Below are 22369 nucleotides of genomic sequence, written 5' to 3'. Positions count from 1 at the left end.
CGTCGCCTCGTAAATCTGTATTTTATTTTTAAAAACCCACACGTAACAGGTCCGAAAAAAATCTAAATTAACCCATTCGAAATGACTCTAATCTACTCGAAATTACTACTTGAAAATATATAAAAGATCTATAACTTTGAATGTATTACTGATTTTTCGTATGGTCAATGAAATTATTCTAGGCATTTGCTTTACTGTTGCAATGCAAATCGGAAGTTCTATTCCATGTGAAAGTCTACCAACGCTTAGACGTGTGTATGGTGGATTTGTCTGGATCAAAACATAAAGTCAACAGCTTGTCACCTCAGGTCTACAGGGGAAAGTGACACCATAGGTTGGTATTTTTGGTCAGTGTGTATCTAAGAAGGAAGATGTCTGGGTCGTCCCTGAAACTATGAAAGAGGGAGTCATCACTCAATATTACATAATGCATGACCATTTATAGAATCTCTTCTTATCTGGGCCCATTTTAAAGGTCACCAATTCCCCTTACCAAGCTGTTCAGCATTTGTGATTGCAACACAAAAAATTATGACACAAGGACAGGAGGATGACGAGGGAGTTGTTTATCCCAAAATAGAAAGGTATAATGTGTTGCATGCTGTCTTGTGCTGTGGAGGACTAAACTGAACCCACCTCTATTTAAAACACACAACGTGCTTTTGTTCTGGTAGGCTCACAAAACATAGCATCACTCCCACAGAAATGAAGCATGCATGCCAAAGGAGGTCGACACAATTGACAACACTTTCTGACCTTTAGAAGATGGCAACTGCTATATGCCATTAAAGGAAATGGAAAAAACAATACAATGAACATCCAATATGTCTTTTTTGCATCATAAACACATTTTTTAATCACGTCACAAAGCACACACATGCAATGACCCAAACTGATTTAGATCAATGTCAATTTGTTCTGTTTCAATGCGAACCCAATGGAAAAAAGAGGAAATGGTGTAAAAAAGTGTCCATTCATAACATGCTTTCTTGGCATCTAACAAAAACCTATAAACATTCTGTTAAGTACGAGACAAGAATCGGTTTAGGATTCAGCACTGTCACATGACAGAAAGAGGTCCTGAATCTCAACTGTGTTGTTTTGCTTAGACAGTCGAAAGACATAAATGAGTTAGGGTAGATGAAGCCAGGCCTGCCTTCCGCTTTCCCTGAACGTCTGTGACCCAGGACAACAATACACAGGTGGGAAGAATGAGGGAATGCAACTGTGTGTGATTTTATTTTGTTAGGGTCATTAAAGTCATTGTAATGTTCACTATACACGGCTGGTGCGCCTCTCCTAGTAATAATTCATATGGATTAAACTAAAAAAGTCCTCTTCACAGCAATCATTTGTGGTCTCCTGCTTTTCTTGGCCAAAATATCCAAAAGCTTGTTTTTCAGATTTTACTGCCTGTGAAACTACATTTCCAGTGACATTCCCATCAGCCTCATGTGTATTTTGTGATACACAGAGCTGATAATAAACATGTCAGTCAGTATAGAGTTGTCGAGTTAATAATCCCGATGATCGACCAATAATTTATGACAGGGGGGTAGGAGGTGTCATAAACCCAGATATTTGAGAAGTTAGAAAAAGAGAAGATGTCTCACTAGTGCCCTACTTTGAGTTACCACACATTTAATACCGAGTAATACGCTGCTCACTGACACCAGTATGAAATGTAAAATGTGATAAAAACGTGTGTAATAATAAAAAATGAATATTCAGAACAAAAGGTTTCACATTTTTGAAACTTTTTTGCAACTGATATCACTGTTGTAAACCTTTTGGTGATTGATTGATTTGGTAAACTCAATCTGAGGATAAAATCTCTCAAAATAAATACAAAAATCAATATTCTGTTCACCGACCCAGCTACACAGAGACATGAAGTAGCTGGATGTCAGTGGTTTACCTTAAAATTGCTGCATAAAGACGAAGAGATCGTCAGATTATTTTTCAAACCAGAATATTTCTTGGAGTGATGCGTCTTCTCAGAGAAGCTCTTCAGTTCACACCCCCTGGGGTATAAACCCAGTGGCGACTAAACCCCCTCTAATGTTTCACACTGATTTTCATTCAGACTCTAAGGGTGTTATCGTTTTCTGTTTTTTAACTGGACGCTTGTTTTCATCTTTTTCAAAACCACCAGCGTCCTAATTTCGTGGACAATGTTGAATGAGTACGTTATTTTATCACATCGTTTTAAAAGTGTTTGTAGCCCTGTGATAAAGCAGGATTTTCTCAGATTATTGACATTGCTTTGTGTTTTTGTTTTCCTGATTTCTATGATCCGACAATCTTTCCATGGTCATCACAGTGATGTAAGTTACAGACTGCATGTTTTACTCTTTTTTCAAACCTTAATAAGGGGCTAAACTTTCAAATTCAATGTGGTTTCAATTCTTTGTTTTTATTCCTTCCTCTTCAGTACGCCCCACCTCCCTCAGCCCAAAAGGCAGTTGCAAAGGTAAAACTACTTTTTTTAACTTATAATATATTTACTAATGATAGTTGTGCAAAACGCCTTTGAATGACTGTATCTTTTAACATTGTTTGACAACTTACAAGGACAAAATATTCCAAATCAAATTGGCCATATATGTGGCCATATATGTGTTTAAAAATACAAGTTGAATTGTTTATTCCCCTCATTGCAAAGATCAATATTACAAAGAATCAATGATCAGATTTTAATCTTGTCATTGTATTCTTGCACATTTTAATATTAATTGTTGATGTATTGCTTTCATTTTGATCTTGCCCGATTTTAAGATATTATTACATAGAGCCAACATACAATCAGACAGAAAGTGATATCTATTTTCGATGCTTAATAGTGGGCATTAGAAGCAGCTGCTGCCTAGTAAGATGTAAAGGTACATAGTAAGTCAAAGTCATATTGGCAATCACATCAGGGCTTGAGCAGCTATATCAAAAGGACATAATTGTACCAAACTGTAAACCTATTTTAACTATTGCAGGTAGGAATATAAAAAGTATATACATGTCATGATAGCTTAAGGATCTTCAACATATTTCTTTATCATTTTCAGCCTAAATCTAAGATTTCAGCCTCACGCAAGCTATCCCTGAAGGTAAACTATGCATTTTTTGGGATGTAACTACCAAAAAGAAAATTATAAGCACTGGTTATACATCAAAACTTCACATACGCCTCTCCATGTTGACTTTGACTACTCCAGATCCTCTTGCTGACTCGTGCAACAGAACAGCTGGAGGCAGAGAAGGCTGCTAGAGAGGAAGAGAAGGTCCGCTACCTGGCCGAGAAGCTTCCACCGCTGCAGTTCCTTGGTCTTAACAGGGATGACCTGCAGGTGAGAAGTGTTATAGCCCTGAGATAGATTTTCTATAAACAATAATCATGTGTGTACTTAAATTCAGAGTGCATGTTTTTTTGCCATCCGTTTTTAGAAAGTCTGTACTGAAATCCATGAAAAGATAGATAAGGTGGATGAGGAGCGGTACGACTATGAGAACAAAGTCGTCAAGAACAACAGAGATGTATGTTACCCACCATGACACAACAGATTTACATAAAAAACACTGTAATTGTACTACATCTACAGAACAGAGTTCTTCATTATCAAAGAGTCACTAGTAAAGCTTTTCACCATCTCCAGATCCACCAATTGAATCTAAAGGTTCAGGACCTTGGAGGGAAGTTCAAGAAGCCAGCTCTGAGGAAGGTGAGAGTGTCAGCAGATGAGATGCTGAAAGCTCTGTTTGGATCCAAAAACAAGTCCTCCATGGACCTCAGGGCAAACCTCAAGTCTGTAAAGAAAGAAGACATCAAACAAGAGAAGGTACACCTACTCAAACAGACAAAAAAGAGAAAGACCAACACAAAAAGGTTAATGGTCTGATTCTGTGTTTTGATACCAGGAGCTGACCTTGGAGGTGGGTGACTGGCGTAAGAACGTGGAGGCCATGTCTGGTATGGAGGGCAGGAAGAAGATGTTTGATGCATGATGTTAGGGGTTAAGAACTGATTGGAGTTTGTAATTTAAAAAAATGATAAATAAACAAACTAATTGTGTGTTAAGCGCTGCCATCAATTTTAGAAGAAGTAAAATCACACACAATACTTTCAAGACTAAGATAAACTTTAGTTTATTCAGTTCTCAAGAAGACCACTTATCAAATAGGATTGTGAACACGCAGTTTATCACTACAAAATAATACAATACATTTGTACATATTTCATCTCCCATTGTTTCACCTGTATTCAGTATATTAAGAACATTGAAGAAAATCTGTAAATAAATCTAGCTTATATACTCTGAAAGCCGCCGCATAGAAAAAACTACTTTAAGTCAAATATTTGATTTGACCTGGAACTTGACACCGTCTTCTGGTATGAAAAGGATATTGAGGACGTTTTTTGTAAACAGTGCCTCTGCTTAGCCATACCATTGACTTACAGTGACAAGACGGGATATACTTAGCCTTTCCCCTTGACTGGAATTAATTCCTCTGTCACATATGCTACTGGCCGTCCTTCGGCTGACAAACAGTAAGATGAAGGTGGAAAAAACGGAAGGGGTGACGGGATGTAGTTGGAAGCCTGTGTGAAAATACAATATGTGCTTGTTTGGAGGCCGGTGTAAAGCCAGACTGTTATTCCTGCTGTGTAGCACATTTGCGTCACCAATGTAAAAGCTAAACATGATTCTCGTGCACCACAGCTGCTGTTGTTTCTTTCAAATGAGGTAATGCATGTGTCCATTTTTTGCTATTGGCTGGGTGTGTCTGTCCTGATGCTGCTAAATGAAGGGTGGTACGTGTGTGTACTGAAGGTGCGTTTTGTTATTCATTCCTAACACACCTTTAAAAAGGAGCAGTAATAATAATGCCACACCTTTGTTTTAAATCTACAAGGTCTGCATCAACGATCACCTAATTCTCAAAGTGAAGAACACAACAACCTATTTTTAATAATGTAATGTAATAATGTATCGATAGATTCTGTGTTCTTATGTTTTAATAGTTAGAGAGCATTACACAGCAGTTTGCCTGTGTTGTTCACAACTCGTCTGAGTGTGTGTAATTAAGGTGAATATCCATATTTTTTAAACAAGTTTCGGAATGTGAACTTACAGAAAAATTCTTTTAGTCTTATCATAAAAAACAAAATGACAAATGCACAAATCCTCTTGCGCTTAATGTATTTCCTATAAAATCTGTATTAATCTGTGTTGACTATGAAAACAAAATTTCCAACTTAGTGCGTTATTGATATTTATCAATACAATTTTTCCTTTGAAAAATAACTATTTGATTCAGCAGGTAGATCGACAAAGTAGCACGATTAAGATGACCCTATATGTTATATTTTAATAGCTTGTCACCCTGCATTTTAACTTTTCTGAAGAAGAATAACTATTATCAACTGTTATCTTTGGTACTGTAGGGAGAACAGGCAGAAATTCTCACAATATTGCATTTCTTCAGTTTTCAGACATTTCATTACGGTATTTCTGAGAAAAGAGTTAATGACACAATAATGGAAGTCCCTTCAGTTCCTCACTATTTTAATCAGCTTAAGGGTTTTGCTGACCATGTAAAAACAGCTCTTTGTTATCCAGGTACTAGAACTGGATAACCATCACCAGAAAAGGCATGAAGGTTTATATCAGAACAGGGGGGAGAACACTCAACAAGTGAAGTGAGCTACACTTTTCTGATTTGACTTTCTAGAAATAATATTAAACTTAAATGAAAATAAAAACCTACACATATTAATAAAATAAATAAACTAGATTCCCATAATTTACAACATGACAAATAATGCTGTGTTTACCGTATACCCAATATGGAGTGTATTTAACTTTGTCGCAAACAGCATAAAATATTTTTTCTCTCCAGTTAATCATGTGCAAAAGATCTTTATGATATAGGACACTTGCATGAATACATCTTTGGAGTGTCAGATTATTCTTTGGATCTGTTATGATCCTTTATGCAAACAACGCAGATCACCACGGTGTATCGTGGGACATTATACATGGCTGTACCTTCATTTCCAATAGCACAATGTCAAAGGCATCTATCAACCATTACCCTGGCTCCAGTCAACCCTACATCCAGTAAAATAAACTCTATACAAATCAGTAGTAATTTTTGTACCGAAGATCATCATTGCTACCACTTATTGCAAGCTTCTTTTTGCACAAAGCTGAAACTGTAACCAAGTATATTCTGTCGGTCAGCAGGAATCACTGTCATGAAGCAGAAAACAGGCTCTGGCCTTAAAGTTCTTTGGTTGCCATGATTGTAACCTTGGCAACCGTGGTCATGGTGCAGCGATCAGGTGACAAGGTCACTTGCGGCTGGGTGACGTTTGCCTCCACATGCCGCGCTTGGAGTGAAAGTGATGGAAAAAGTTCCTCAAGTAGAACCTCTCCACTTCCAACCCGCCGTTCAGAATCCTGCAGCAGAGAGCAAAGGAGAGTTTATTTAGTTACAGTTCATATTCTTGTTGCCACAATATCAATAAAAAGGGAAACAACTGATTTATATTGAACATGATACCAAAAAATTACAAAAGTAAGTATGCTTGTTGTTTAATTTAAAAGAGATTTAAATCAACACATTTAACCAAGTAGGAATATAAGTGCAATATACATCTAAATGTAACCTTGTATTTTATGTAGTGAAACATCAATGAAAATGTGCAGTCACTTAAATGTACTGTACAAGAAAGGGTATGCCATTAAATATACATACTTTAGACTTTAGGTGCACGCTTTGGAATTCACTGCTCTACTGTTATGCATAATCTCTGTCATGTCCAATGCCTTCCAGGAATAATTCTATGTCTGCTAGAGTCAATCATTGTCATACCATATTCATTTTAAAAATGTTTACCAAGAACATGCATGACCTTGTGGTTAATCAGCCTTGTGAGTGCTCAAGAGTCAAGAGACCATTATAACTGCCAGTAAACAGCAAGACAGTGGGTAAATATATACTATTTAAATTGTTGATTTAAAAGTTGAATGAAAACAGAAAACAGCAAATAGAGGAAATCGACTAAAAGCAATATCAGACAAACAAAGTCTAATTTAGTGAGGGTTGACCTGTCGAGGAGCTCCCAGTCTTCTCCACCCCAGCGGTCCCTGAATTCCTCTGTGTTCATTCCTCCAACAGCATCCAAATCGGACTTATAAATCCCGAGCAGGCCAAAGCCATTGACTTCCCAAAAACCTGAAACGCAGATGGGAACATTTTTATTCAACTTTAATTTTTCTTGTATAAAATGTGCTCCTCCATCTGTGGAGTCACACATCTCACTTGTCTAAAGACTGAATCCCCACATCTACGAAGAAGCAATTGGAAGAGTAGGTAAGACAGTATCCATGGTAACGCAAAGCAAAAAGGAGCCGGGGTGGTCGTTCAATCAGAGGATCAGCCGTTCGTTAGTCCATGGCAATGTGTCCATGGGCAAGATATTTTACCTCAGGCATTTTACCTTTGGCTGTGCCGTATGAATGCCGTGTGAATGTTAGTTGGGCAGGTCGTACCTCGCGTGGTAGACCTTGCTGTTAGTGAATGAATGGGTGAACAATGACATTTAGTGTTAAAGCACATTGAGCGCTTGGAAAAAGCGCCTTACAAATACAGTCTTTGTCACATTTACCATCCTGAAAGTAATATACACATACATATATATATATATATATATATATCATATATAATGACACAAAAGGCTCAAAATTGCATCTAATCTAGTTAAACCAAACCCATCATGTTTTCTTTTGGCAGTGAATGGCCCCTTGTTAATAGTGTATCTGCATCTACCTTTGGCTTCTAATCGTGTAACCCCGCAGCCCAGTCTCAGGACGATTGGAGCAAAGGCCATGTATCCCTCAATGCAGTGTTTCCTGATGGTGTCGATGATGAAGGGAGGGAAATTGACGTGGAGGTCACAAAGAAACACAATGCTGTGGTCATCCTGAGAGATAATGAGGAGGGACATATGTATGAAGGGATATATTATAATAGTGTATCCACACATAAATCACTTCAATACTCAATACTCACATTTATAAGGTCAACACCTGCTTGCAGACCAGCCGCGCGCTCAAAGTTTCCACTCAGCTTCACATATTGGTACCTGAACAATTCCACATATGATGAGCTTTAAAAAGTTTGGACTGGGTCCATTCACAAAACATACATACACAACCACACACCTGACGAGTGAGGATTTCTGTAGAGCCTTCTCCACGTCCATGTCCGTGCTGCTGTAATCACTGATGATGAGATTGAAGTTGGAGTCACCGGTCTCTCTGAACAATTGCTCCATGTCTACAATCAGCTGCTGCACCCAGCGAGCCTGGTTTTTCACTGGGAATTGTAGAGACATACCAAGTTGTTCAGGTCATGCATAAATAGACAATAATGGAAAGAATAATCAAGAAAAAAGCTGAGTTAACGCAAATTGATGCTCTCCCCCAAAGAATATTTACTGAGCAGGACTATGACATTTACGCACTATGGATTCATCAGCTTTTATCAAATATTACATCTGACAAAGGAGATTATATTGTATTTTAGCTTCATTTTAAAGTTTATGTATTTATTATACCCTTACGGTTTAATTATTCATAATTTAGTTCTCCATTCTACAGAATGCACAATCCACTTTGCTGCTGTAATCCAGCAAATTTCCCCACTGTGGGACGATTAAAGGATTATCACAGCTAAAAAGGGTGTAAACTCGCTGCTGAAAAATCTTTTATCTTTTATGAAAAAATATGATAAAAAAAGGATTATAAACATTAGACATGTATCCTTACATCACCAGAAATTACATCAACTTTTACAATTCAGTGAACAGGACAAAATGCCATGAAGAGATCAATATGTACATCACTAATGAAAATAAAGACTTTTGTGTACTATTATTAATTAAGCATCAGTGTCTATTCTATTGAACTCAACAGCCAGGCCAGACGGCCTTCTCAGAGAATGGCTACTATGGATCCCTCCCAAAACGTCCAAAAAGCTATGTATTGGGAAAAAAAGCATACATTGGAGGCCTTTTCATCTACTGCAGATAGAGTAGAAGTAGAACAAAATCATCCGAGTACCTTGATGATTAAGGTTTTTGTGAATAGCAAAGTAAAACCTGTGGTGGCAGGCGTGGTTTTGGCTCGGCTGCAGGCGGGAGAGAGGTGGAGTGGCTCTGTGAATGGGGCCAGGTGGAGGCAATGAGCCTCAGCTGGTGCAATAATGATCGTGTGTCTTTTGTCCACATATAAGACAGAGAGCGAGCGGCACGTCAGAAGCGAGTATTGAGAAACGAACCAAAATACAAATAAAACACTAAGACGTCTCTACATCCTTCCGGAGCCCCTAGCACCCACTGTGTTACACCACCACACATCACAGCACCGAGGAGTACTTTCACTGAAGGAGTAAGTACTGGCCGCTGTAGTAAGCGTGCTTATGGTGGACGTACCGGGTACTACGAAGTGAACGGTGACATCGGGATTCCACCGGAAGCCCAAAGGGTTACAAAGCTTCGGCTGAGTTTCCTGGCCGCTTTGCCTGCGGTGGCTAATTGGATAATAGATGTAGCGTGACAGACGACGCAGATGGCCGTTCGCATCTTTCAGCTCCAGCTCCAGAAGGTAGCGGCTTCCCCGGACCACGTCCACGCGCTTCATCACGTTAACGACGCGCACCAACGTAAATTGTCTACGAGGAAAGATAGAATAAAAGAAATTGTCAAAAATAAAAACTATTTAAGGAAAAAGTAATCAAGACATATCTGTTTTAAAAAACTACAAACTAGTGTAATAGATGTTTTTACATTCATTGGTCAGTAGGTTTAATGGTTCCTGACCTATGGATCCCCCCCTCCCCACAAGCAGTCCAATGGTACATCCGAGCAGTTGTAAGGAAAGGGAAATTAATTCGGGAAAAACAGGTACTAGTGCTGCCACACAAAACTCCACGTACTTACCCGTGGTGTTTTTTGTTTAGCTGTTGCATGAAAGCTTTGACCACGGTCAGAGCAGCACTAGAGTGGAGAAGCAGGTTGCCTGTGACGTTGCAGCGCAGGTCGATCCGATCCGATCGATATGCCTGGTGTTTCAGGTGGCTGATCTGGAAGGTCTGGTTCCACTTGATATCAGTGCCCGTTCTGTGGATTCTCTTTTCTACACCTGGTAGAGACCCTTTTCTCACTTTCGCCTTATTTCTCACTTTACTATTATATGTGTCCCGCCGATTTCGCCTTAATGAAGGGCGGCCAATGTCTCTCTTGGGTGGGGTAAGATGCATAGTGGTGGTCGGCTGGTGCCCCATTTCCCTAAATACAACTTTCCTCTGCTTGGCCACTGTGTGGTTTTCAGGCCGAGGAGAATCCCTCTCTAAGGGCTTAAGCTTTGAGTGATTCAGTCTCTGGATTTGGTTGTGGTTCATGTTAGGCGACACCTGCAGATGATGTTGTTTATTGAGCTGCTCTGGCAGAACTGCTAGTGATTTATTTACTTTATGCTGCTCCCTGTCCAATTTATTCTGTACTTTTCGCCTTTTATTTGATATGTTCTGCACATCAGGGCGGTCTAGTCTCATGTATCTAGCAAAACTGAACCTGAAGACAAGAGGACAAAACACACAATTATGTAAAGATTTAGAAGAAGTTAATTATCCTGCTTTTACGTTAGCATCACAGGTTTATGTTATTTGTGTGCTGCCTGAATGCCTTTCTTTGTGTTGCGGCTGAAGTGGTTGTTATTAAATGAATAATTACCGTGTTGTTATTGTATTTTTATTTTAATATTCTAAACATAGGTGTTAGCCCCACACACAAATATTTACATTTGTTTCTTACCTCTTGATGTACTGCAGATTTTTGGTGTAGAAGCAGCTGTCTTCTGTCTCAACGTGTGTGAGTCTGGTGTAGTCATTGGGGTAAACGTAGGACATGTGCACCTAGGATGATGATATGAAATTACATTCTGTTAATGCATTCACGAGAGCTCGCAGATGACATCTTGTATGATAATGTATCAAACACGTGTGTGCAGAGTCGAGATAAGAACAGGACACACTGCCTTCTTTTGGATACATGGCAGATTTGGGAATTGGGACAAAATAAGGTGGATAATCCAATCAATTTTAAACTAAAGAAGTATTTTTGGTTGAGAAGATCCACACTACTCTCATATCTGTCTACACATATGAAGCTACAGCTGACTAGTGTAGCTTAACATAAATATAGGAAACAGGGAGAAAAATCTTGCATGGCTGCAAGGAAATGTAAAAAATATTCCAATTATCTTGTAAATGTCTCTGTTTAATCTGTACAAAAAGCATCAAAACATGTGGTCAGGGTTAGGTGCAGGTCACACTTGTGATACTGTTGCAGCATTTTTTCATACACTTTACATCTTTTATCTTATCTTTACACGGCCCCGCTTGTACTCTTTAAAAGAGTGAGAAATTTAAACAAACAAATAATATAAGTACATACACTCTGCAGTCCTTGGTACCGCAGGAGAGGAAAGTCCTTGAATGTGTAGCTGGGTTTGTAAAAGCAGTTAGGAAGGACATCTTCTAGAAAGGTGCTGTTTAACAAAGGCACTGCAGACAAACACAACCCACAGATTTGAGATGCAATCAATTTGTGCATTCAGCATGAGAAAAAAGGTTGCAACACACTTGATCGTAGTAAATCTAGGACAAGGGGATTTCCATGCTGTGGGGTGAAGGACAGAGCGTGATGACTCTCACCTTGGTACAGAGTGTCTCGCGGGTCTTCCATCAGCATGTCTGCAGCACCAGTCGTCTGTTTTGAAGAGATGTGCTGGAAACTTGCAGCCGTCTGTGGTATGTGGGCTACGTCACTCATCAGCAAGGCAGACTCATCTGTCGGACGAAGCCACAACAACGTGTGCTTTTATTGGAAAACAAAACCACTGAGTAGAGATGCAGGTTTCAGTAGAGATGCAGGTTTCAGCATCATTGCAAAATAATGGCATTATGGGACACTTTGTGATCGAGATTTGACCCGACCTCAGTGAACTCACTGAATGATGTCTTAAATAACAGGAATTAAGTGGGTTTCTGTACTTACCAACATAGAGGGAGATATCACTTGATCCAATAACCTTGAACCTAAAGCCTTGGTCCACGAGCTGCCACTGTGTGAACACAAAGAACTGCATTATCTCTCATTTGAAAATGAGCACATTCTTGACATGATGGTTGGACAAAGTGAAATGCGACAAAGAAAGAAGGGGAGGACATTTTCTATAACTGCAGAGTCTAAATACTTACTGCCACTTCCACGTGATCAGTCCCTTTCCCGTTTTGCTTGTGGATAACTTCAAAAAAGTACTTCTTCTGAGCAGATAGCCTGTCAAGAGAGTTCATATTCAGTACTACAATAAAGTCACATCTGACACAACCGAAACTGCTTTATTCTACAAATAAATACAACCATGTTACACTAAGCGCAGGATCTGTGAAGGTTCTTGTTGTCTTAGCTGCTCTTCCATTATAATAAGCCCACCGTAAACAGTGTGTTGAGGATAATTGCTGATATTTACATTTTCTCTTGCTGGTGTCAAGTCACCACATTCTATATTTTACATCATGTAGGTCAGAAAATGTCCTGCCCAGTTACAGTAAACCACACCCACACAGTATGACAAAACTTTCCAGCATGTGAGCAGTATTTCTTTGAAATGGCAATCAATGCTTATCTAATAATTTCCAGCAAGTGTTAACAGCTCAAGTTTGGATTCCCAGAAGGGCATTTTTTTCATTTTCAAATATGAATACTTTGGGTTTTGATTAGAGGTGCTTAAAATTGGGCATTGCTCCGTTTTAATTCACCAATACTATTGCAATTTAGTCTAGCACAAAAAGGTAGATACCACTGTCAGTTATTCCAGGGTCCTGGATTATGATTGGCTGTGTTGTGTTATCATATAGTCTAAAAACACAGCTGTAACTGAAAACAATAGTATTGCTACACTCTGATGCCTCTGATTTGGGTTAATTACCCAAAACAAACAATATTGTCAGTTCATCTATTCATAGTCTTGATATTAATGTTGATTTATCAGTACAATTTAGGCAAGTGTAAATTTACCGAACTGGTTTGGAGGTCTGACTGGCAAACTTGTCAAACTCGCCCGGGGCTGCCCATTCTGTGCCGGTCTAGAAGAACAAAGCCCACTTAAAAACAAATATTACAGTTTAATGCATGAATAAAATGCTCACTGCCGATTGAGAAGACAATAGTCAACAAAACGTACCTTCCCAACCCATACCAACGGCTGCAAATTAAGCGGATAGTCATCTGTGCTGAGCCAAAACTCTGAGTTGTCATCAGAGCTCAAAGCAAACAGAAACTCGCCTGAGAAATGGAGTGAAAATGGGAGGGTAAAATAGACGGATTAAGGGAAACACACAGCATACATGTACTCAGACAGGAAAAAGATGGAAAAGTAAATGTTGTACCATCAGTATATGGATGTAGATAACCAAATATCCTGATTCCGTAATCGGTCCACTGAGGAAAGATGGCCAACTTCTGCACTGTAGTCCTGGACTTAAAGGGCGAGGAAAGGCAAACTTCAAGAATAAGTCATGATATTTACTCAATGTGATTTACTCAAACTCGAGTCCAGGGACACAAGGATCTAGCATGTATATGTAGAATGTGACTGAGTGAAAACAACCGGCTTCTGTCATAGTGTGTGCAGGGATGTCTTTGCACAATGAATGCCTGTGCAAAATCTGTATGGCAAGTAGTAGACTGACCAACATTTCCTTTCCTAGAGATACAGTGCTAACTGAATTATCAGTTAGATATACTGAATGGTAACTGAGTGAATTCTGAAGACAAGAGTTTGACTCACATGAGGATACAGAGGGTAGTGCAGGTTCTTGCGGAGGTCATCTGTAGAACTACCACACCAGTCTTCAAAGACGTGCAGATTAGCCCGTCCCTTGAACTGCAGAAAGCAAGCGAGGTCCGTTTGTGCTGCAGTTAGTCGGCAGTGGGACAATTAAGCTTCACATTACATGTTATTTAGCTGACGCTTTTATCCAAAGCGACTTACATTGCATTATAACACATTTTTGCCTGGGGAACAATTAGGGGTTAGGTCTCTTTCTCAGGGACACTTCGACATGGCACATGGCACATGGCACCTGGCGGCTCCCAGCGCACTACGCTACTCCATGTGCCACTTTTTAAAAAAAAAATTGTAAAACCTTCGTCAAATTAATCATCAATTGATTGAGTGTAAGCCTGTGGGAAACAGTGAGGCCCAAGTGTCCTATGAACATAAACCTTTGTGACTTCTGCCAAACAGGCCACGCTATCTGATATAAGTGCAGGGGCTGCTGAATTGGGTGCAGAGTGACGGATGTAAGTGCCTAAGCCTCCACCATTGAAGTAGTTAATCACATTTAAATTGTGGTGAAGCTAAATGCTCTGCTCTGCCGACGTCAGATCAAAGTCAGTAAAATGTTGGCATGACCCTGGTTTCTGAGGATAGGCTTTACAATAATGACCCAAAGAGCTTCACGTGCTCTGCGCTGCTTGCAATCATTTGACAAGCTTCTTTATCGTTGTCGGCATGGCTGTGATCAAAGGCCACTGGACTTGGACTATGGAAGCTAACTTACTGTCAAGCTTAATATATTTATTCAATCATGGCTCTGCACCATTTTCTCTTTCCATTCCCTCTAATTGGCAGAGTGCTTAATCTGTGAAAGTCATAACATTTAAGGGACCTCTAAAGGGTTATTGTTATAACTTCACAGCTGTGAGAAACTTCTCTGATTGTAGATTGAATATCTCTCTGGAGTCTATTGGGACCTTTTTGAGGCATCTTCAGGACTTTGGGAAACTGAGAGTATGTTTCCCTTTTTTCTGACATTAAAAGAATGAAATAACAAAAGAATAATAGATGGGATAAACAATTGAATCAAATGTTTTAGCTGATTAAATTCATTAACGACACTACAACTTGAAGTGCTTTATAACATTAAAATAAATGTCAATTCAATATTGTAATGAGAGACATTACAGAGATTACACTACAGCAACCTTCTTTTAACTCTGCATTTATTTTGATCTCAACTACACACGTATAGTTTTGTTACTGCATCTTGCACAGTTGTGATCCTACAAACTCTTTCAAGAAACAGACAGAAATGTTACTTTCATAACTCCCAATCCTTTTGGGGTTAACACTTTGTGGAACTATTAAAATGTTATAATGCAAGATTGCCAGACACAGGAAGGTTTTCCCCCAAAACCGAAACATAAGATGCAGGAAACTGAACAGAGCACGCCGCTGCTTTACTGAGTGGAAATATGATGACAGAGGCCACTGAAGCTGACTCTGCTGCAGGAAATACACTGTGTACTGAGTCAAACGCACCGAGGTGGGAGGAAATTGGGCAAGCCCGGGCGGGTCATTTGTAGTTCAAAAGAGGGAAATCACAGTGTTTTTATGTGTGGACACAAACACACACCTCGGTTTTCCAGATTGGTGGAGTGTAGCTGGACCTCCCAACTGCTGAATTATCCTCGGAGTTTGGTCCAGGGTGACCTCCGACCTGAAACACACACACGTTTTACCATGGTTTTCTCCACCCTTTTCTGCACAAAAGCACCCATGGATCACCATATTTTCTTCTATCATGACTTATTTTTCCACAAAGCGTTCTTACCGTTTCGGTAAACACGGCTCCCCTCCAGCTGCTCCTGGTGGGATTCATACCTGTGAAAGTGGGAGGAAAGATCAGGTGATAGGCAAATGTGCTTTTACTGTGCACAGGTGAACAAACTGGGTCAAAATGTCTCTTGTGATGATCTGAAAGAAATGTGTTAATTCCCAAAGAGGGGAAATGGATCATATTTTTTTTCCTGTATTGGGATCCTACTGACTGCATTGAACCCAAAATGTGTTTGAATGTCTGGATTTGCTTCTTAAGGCTAGTGGCATTTCACATTTTAACCATTTAAAAAGTGGGGATTTGTAAGAGGAAGCAGACATGTAGCCTCCACGTATGAATGACAAACTAGCGGTACTGAAAACAAAGAACGTGATAAAATCAACCACTCCTGCAAAAAAAACAATTGATTATCTCTTGCGGCCTTGTGTTGGGCAAACAATGGAGCCCAGTGTCCCAAAGAGTCCTACCCACCACCGTCTGTTCCACTTTTATGACCACTGAAAGTAACTCCTCTTACTCCCGGGCTGCAATGAGCTGCTATTATTTGGCACTCACGTTTCGGGCAAAAATCTCTAGCTCTAGACCGGCTCTGACTCTATCTGAACAGATGAAGAAAAATGACTCCTTCTAACCTCTTCAGCCATCTTTGAAATTATAGAGTGCCTTGTTGTTTTTTGTGAGCTTGTGGTGTCAGCGAGTGAATTGGGATTACAGAGCCAGAGGAGCCTGTCATTATCACCAGGGTGGAGCTCTCCAAGCACACACTCCTGAGACATGCATGGCAACATGGAGAATTTTAGGTTTGCAGTCGAGAAAAGCAAGAGAGAAACATTTGTATCTCGTCGGGACGGACACAGTTTTCCTACTTACCCTCTGTTGTTTCGTATTTGTCACAATATTCCTCAGAGCACAGATAACCAATTTGTTCCGTTATTTTTCCCACAATTTCAAGTGGAAATAAATCTATTTATAAAATGTTTATAAAACAAATACAATTTCAGAGCGAAGTTCATAAAAAATGAAGAACGCCTTCTGTCCTGTCTCCCTTTCTACTTTGTATCAGGGCTTATTAATAGTCAGGCTATTTAGCACTGCAGCCTGTTTATTACCAGGTTAACGCATCAATATACCTTTATATACCATTAATAGGCGAAAGGCTCTCGCTGTGGCATTGCAAGATGTTGGACCACAGGGATTACGCCCCCCTCCCTAGGAATATGTAAAACTGAGCTATGAAAATGATTAACATTGCTACCAATTAATCCCTTTGAATGTTTTGCACTATTGTGAAGTTCACCAAAGAAATTAAAATTAGCAAAAAGCACAAGTGCTCTCCAGTGTGACAGTCACCTGTCAGAGAGACCCCACACAAAACGAGGTGAATTGTCTGGACTCCATTTCTGGACCAATACTAAAACCGCTCATTGTAAAGTCCATTCCACATGAAGGACAAACACAAACATAATGTATTTTTATCCAAATGCAGCATCAACCAGGAACTTCCATTATTTAAAAAGTACAATATTAGTCTATACATTTTCTGTAGGTAGCAACCAATGCACGTGCTGTTTCTATGCCCGGTGTCCGTAGTCATGTGGTATTAATTTCCTTTTGTGATGGACGGATTTATGTATCTGTTTCTGCAACAATGGTGTGTGTTGTTACATCTCTAGGCAGACCCAAAACCAGTTCCTTGTTCATGAAAACTAAAATATGTCAAATACATTCATAATGAACTGCGCTTATGGTACTGTATGGCAATGAAGTGTACCTTTTGTAAGAGATCGGCGCTACTCCACATTTACAGCCTTTGTGTAAAAGATATTGCTTTACAAGATGCTTACTTCTCTCCAAACCCATCATAAAAACAAAACAGAGATAAACCTCTTGAATGAGATAAAAATGACTTCCCACTATTCGGCTGTTACAGGTGGTTTTTTTATAGATCAAAGCGCAGTGTAAATGGTGCATTACATGATTACACGTGTTGAGGAAACTTGTCGTAACAGTGTCTGACTGGCAACCACAAACTTACTCGTATCACTGCTCCATGCCTTTACAGCAACCATCTGTTGGTAGACGGCCACGGCTCCGAGAGTCAGAAGAGCAGCGAACACAAGATGTTTGCGATTGCGCATCAAAATCTTCGTGGGAAAAAATGCAGCGATCATAGTTAACACTTGTCCCAGACTTTGTCATCGGTAACGGGATAGACCCCTCCGTGCTCCTCAGTGGGCGAGCACTACCGGGCGCCCTGGATGTGTTCCCGGGGTGCGCTGGCCTCTGGTCCCTCCATGACCCGGGGGAGCCGCTGGTCTTAACCGAGCACCCGTGGTCATCTAAATCGTCCGGATCTCCGGTCCCGGTAGTCCAGCAGGTCAGAGCACACGGAGAAGGACAAACGGCGGGGAGAGCTGTGAGATCTCACACCGGTTTACCTCAAGACAACTCTTTATATGGACATGGAAGAGACAGAAGATGCAGAAAAAAATATCGGAAGTGAAACGTTTTTGCCTTCAGATTAAAAGCGTGATTATAAATTTGTTTTGAAAAAGTAATCTGACTGAATATCTTAATTCAATTCATTTTGTATAGCCCAAAATCGCAAATCACACATTTGCCTCAGTGTGACTGTATATTAAAGGAACATTTTATTATTTATATATATTTTTCGGTATTGCTCTATACGCACAAACATTTTTTTTTACACTGAATACTTTGTATTGAAATAAAATACCGGAAACACCGACTTGTTTACAACTAGCTTGACAGGTGTGCATCACCCATCAATATTTACCTGGATATGTACCTGATGCTGGTGGTAGTCATGTTTCCGGCTCCGGTTTGGAGCACTGCTCGTTGGGCGATGTTGACTTCACACTGGCAGTGGCCCATACATCGAGAAAACTCCAGAACCACCCTTCAGCAAATATCAGCAATTGATTATCCGTAACACCTGTTAAATATGAAGGCAGATTTGTGTCTTTATTATGCAAAGACAGAACTACCTACCTATCTACCTTCATACTAAACCAGTAATACGTGTAAAATGTGAGCCATGGAGATGTGGCATGAACAAGCACTCCTTTAGTTTGTGTTTAACTTTGAGAAACGGTTGTAGCTAATGTTTTTTTTAATTTCTGTTAATGGAGTTGGTGGGAAGTGTGCGCAGCTGGTTACCACGGTGGGAAAAATCCACATTAGCATCATTCAATAGAACTTTTCACTTTCAATGGAACAACAAATGCGGCAGCTCAAAAAGTAAAGTGTTTTTTTGGTTTTAATTACGTCCAACAGTCAGTGAAGTTCCAATAACTGCAGTTCCTCAAACGGCCACTTTTAAAAGAGATTCAATTTCCATTTGACCCCCATGTTAAATTGTCAAAATCTACACAGAAATACAAAAACGGTTTACTTTTTCCTTCGTGAACTGTGTATGGCGTGACTTTTTATACAACAAATGCATTTAAATTATATTTACCCTAAATGTTATGTAAATCGTAATGTACCAATTCGCAAACAATTCGAGCCGTCTGTCTGCTCAGCTGCAGCACTAACCAACGAAAATACCCCAAACCACGCGGCGGATTAATACGTTCCGAACATCCGGATCACAAACGTGACCTGGACCCTATCACGCAGTACGTCGGCTCAGCAAACCAAGTGGCGGATGAATATTGTTAGACAGCGAAACGATGAACGCGAGTCGGCATTTGAAAACCGGCGCGACAGCTCGGAAAAGAAAGCATGAGGTTAGTGGATCCGTCAAAAATATCATTCAGCCCAATTTCTAAATGTAAATACAGTTGTTGTCACGTTAATATATTGTCCGCAAATGCATGGGACTAAATATTAGTTTAATGCAGTTTTTTCACTATGGCAAATAGAACAGTGTTAAAGTGGCGTTAGCTAACTTAACTTAGCGTTAGCTTTTAACAATTGAGCCACGTAAATCCCGATAACCGGACCGAGACGCGATAGAACGGTTGTTGAACAATATTATATGAAGTCTTATCAATATTCATGTTTCAGAGGACATTTAGTACATAACGTTAATATTATAAATGTTAATATAATTAAATTAAGCCAACGTTCATGTAATGTGTTATGCAGCTTCTCAATTTGACTTAACCTTAGCTTAGCAACCGGGCTGTATACCGACAGGGGCTATTTTACTGCGGCTAACGGAACGGCCAACCTTAAATTGTAGTTCACTTGTACGCTGATGTCTACAGTATTGAACGAGTAAGGGAATAAAAGTTATATAAGCAAAGATTCTGGACAACGTATGTGTGTTCAGGACCATTTTGACTACTAAACTGAATACTTTAACTGTACAGAGTTGGATAATTATCTACAGTTCAAAAGGACCATTTCCTCATCTTTGGACTGCAATGTTAAAAAAAATTCTCAATATTTCCAGACAAAGACCAATGTTTTAAGGACCTCTGACTACTAGGATGTTGAATATGAAGTATTATTACTGTATAAATTGAGAAATGTCTCCTAATTAAAAGCCCCACATTTGCAAGTTCAAAAACACCATTTCTGCCCTGTCACAATTAAGGTCAACGTCAGTGATGAGTCCTCACTCAAGGCTTTATCACATTTTGGTCCAGGCATCACTGTGAACAGCTTAAAAGAAGGCCTGTGCTTGCAAAGGATAGGATAGCAGATGCACTCACCACCAAACCTCGTCGCAAGTCTATACTTGGAGAACCTGGATAAGCTAGAAGACAGTGTTGTGTTGTATCGGGATGACGAGATCAAGGTCCGACAACCGGTGTGATGAAAACTATCACATGCAACAGTCGGGGGAAAAAAGAAGACCGCACAAAAATGAAATGTCGACCCAACAAATTATGCTGGAGGAAGAAGAAGGGTCTGTCGATGCAGTGATCCAGAAAATAATGATGCGCCCCAAAGGTGTTATGCTTTGGTCTGACAAGATTTTAAACCATTTTTCTGAGAGATGCAAGGACGACATTGTCTACTTAGATACAACAGGAAGTATTGTTCACAAGGCAAAGGGACAAACCGCACCATTATTATTAGTAATTTTAGTATTTTCTACTAAAGGCTGCTCTGTGGTCTGATTTACTCTTGGGTCAGTCCCATCTTATGACATTTGCTTTGATGTGCATTTCTTTTCAAAGGTATTTCATTAAATCTATAAGTATTTTTTCAGGTGATCTTGGACACCATGGTACAGGTCCTGTGTATGACAAACCTTCACGGATGTTCAAAATAACTGCATGTAAACCCACACAGGGATCATAAACCCATAATCTGGTACAAAACAATATTGACTAAAAGTGCATTAATCCATCCTTGACATGACTGATTTCATTCGCAATTAATGCAGAATTGTTTTTTCTTTGTTCTGTACACAATTACACGTAAGACAATAAAACACAAGGAACATTTGATAAAATGGTAGACCATAAATCAAAAATACTGTGAGAAATAGATATTAATCATTATGGGTGAGAGATGAGAAAGCAATTGGAAAGAAGAAAAGCCAATAAGTGTGTTTTTACATCTAACGAAGGTACTGATTGTAAATAGAAATTGCAATGACACAAATAGTAACTATTAAACAGATTTTCAGGTTGGAATGAGTGATTCAATGATCAAAGCATTAAAATGTAATTGCCCATTTTTACATCATAATCTGTGTAGTAGTCTGTATTTATGTAAAAATAACTTGCCCTTTTCATGCTGCTTTTATTGGCCACTACATAAGGACCAGATGGATTTTTGAATTCCTGAAATTATTGATTAGGTGGCTGTTTCATGTATTAAAATCCATTTGACCAAGTAACATAGTACCTTTTGAAGATGTAATTCCACATTTTTATTTGTAAACCTGTGACAACTATGTTGTTAATCAACTCTTAACACCAAATAGGTGTACATAGCTGGGATAAGTGCATGTCCACAGCTTTCCTAAATAGACCCAGGTATCAATCAGATTTACTGATGCAGAATCTCGCAATTCCCCATGCAACTCGCGCTTTTTGAAGACCTGCCTGCCTTTTTCGGCTTTCTGTATGCAGGTGGCTGAGCACAGGACTAACCGTGACTTTCGAGGGACCCGGATGTACTCCTGGTTTGAGAAATGGCTGAGGCAATGTGTAATCCTCAGATTATTTTAGTGTTGGCGATGGAGGAGGGCCAGTCGCTACCACCTGCTGCAGTGCATGCACGGTGCCTTGCTGGAAATGGGTCTGTCGGGCCGACCAAACTTCACTGACCTTCGCACCGCTGTCTCGGGCCATGTGAATACTGTCTCATCCATGTTTCTCAAACATCAAATGCGTGGTCCATGCGAAAAACAGCAGATAGCAGATAGCAACATTCATGTGGCAGGATGTGAGCACGGCCGACCGTTTCTACTCTGGTCCTTGATCCAAAGCAGGGCGGCTGTTACGAGGCCAGCTGGACAGTCGATGAGCGCTGGAGGTCAACCAAGATGCAGACACAAGTCATTTTGAACTGCCTTGATGTATGGCTCATTATTTGTAAATTGATGGTGTCCATTTTAAATTGACTTTTAAGGTTTTTCTGTCTGAACATTATTTCCACTGTATTTTTGTTCGTCATCTGCATTTTATAATGT

General features: G+C 39.7%; 2 protein-coding genes across 2 annotated transcripts; one reads left to right on the top strand and one right to left on the bottom strand.

Annotated features, from left to right (window-relative positions):
• The first annotated feature begins 1987 nt into the window (after nucleotides 1–1987).
• Nucleotides 1988–4031, top strand: tnni1c (troponin I, skeletal, slow c). Its single transcript, XM_062562989.1, has 7 exons — nucleotides 1988–2029; nucleotides 2435–2473; nucleotides 3060–3101; nucleotides 3210–3341; nucleotides 3439–3528; nucleotides 3648–3830; nucleotides 3910–4031. The coding sequence occupies exons 1-7, from the start codon at nucleotides 1988–1990 to the stop codon at nucleotides 3994–3996; spliced, it is 615 nt and encodes a 204-aa protein (XP_062418973.1). The 3' UTR covers nucleotides 3997–4031.
• A 273-nt stretch (nucleotides 4032–4304) lies between these two features.
• On the bottom strand, nucleotides 4305–18185 carry b4galnt3b (beta-1,4-N-acetyl-galactosaminyl transferase 3b). Its single transcript, XM_037452398.2, has 19 exons — nucleotides 17783–18185; nucleotides 15742–15791; nucleotides 15544–15627; nucleotides 13914–14009; nucleotides 13513–13603; nucleotides 13308–13408; nucleotides 13142–13209; nucleotides 12322–12400; nucleotides 12119–12185; nucleotides 11776–11910; nucleotides 11516–11625; nucleotides 10874–10974; nucleotides 10001–10633; nucleotides 9494–9732; nucleotides 8223–8376; nucleotides 8071–8143; nucleotides 7828–7981; nucleotides 7107–7233; nucleotides 4305–6455 (listed from the first exon to the last, which is right to left on the bottom strand). The coding sequence occupies exons 1-19, from the start codon at nucleotides 17916–17918 to the stop codon at nucleotides 6347–6349; spliced, it is 2607 nt and encodes an 868-aa protein (XP_037308295.1). The 5' UTR covers nucleotides 17919–18185; the 3' UTR covers nucleotides 4305–6346.
• Between the last annotated feature and the right edge of the window lie 4184 nt (nucleotides 18186–22369).

Source organism: Pungitius pungitius, chromosome 6, assembly GCF_949316345.1.
Source record: "Pungitius pungitius chromosome 6, fPunPun2.1, whole genome shotgun sequence".
Lineage (NCBI taxonomy): Eukaryota > Metazoa > Chordata > Actinopteri > Perciformes > Gasterosteidae > Pungitius > Pungitius pungitius.
The sequence above is the reverse complement of the archived record's forward strand: the minus strand, read 5'-3'. Positions and strand labels throughout refer to the sequence as shown.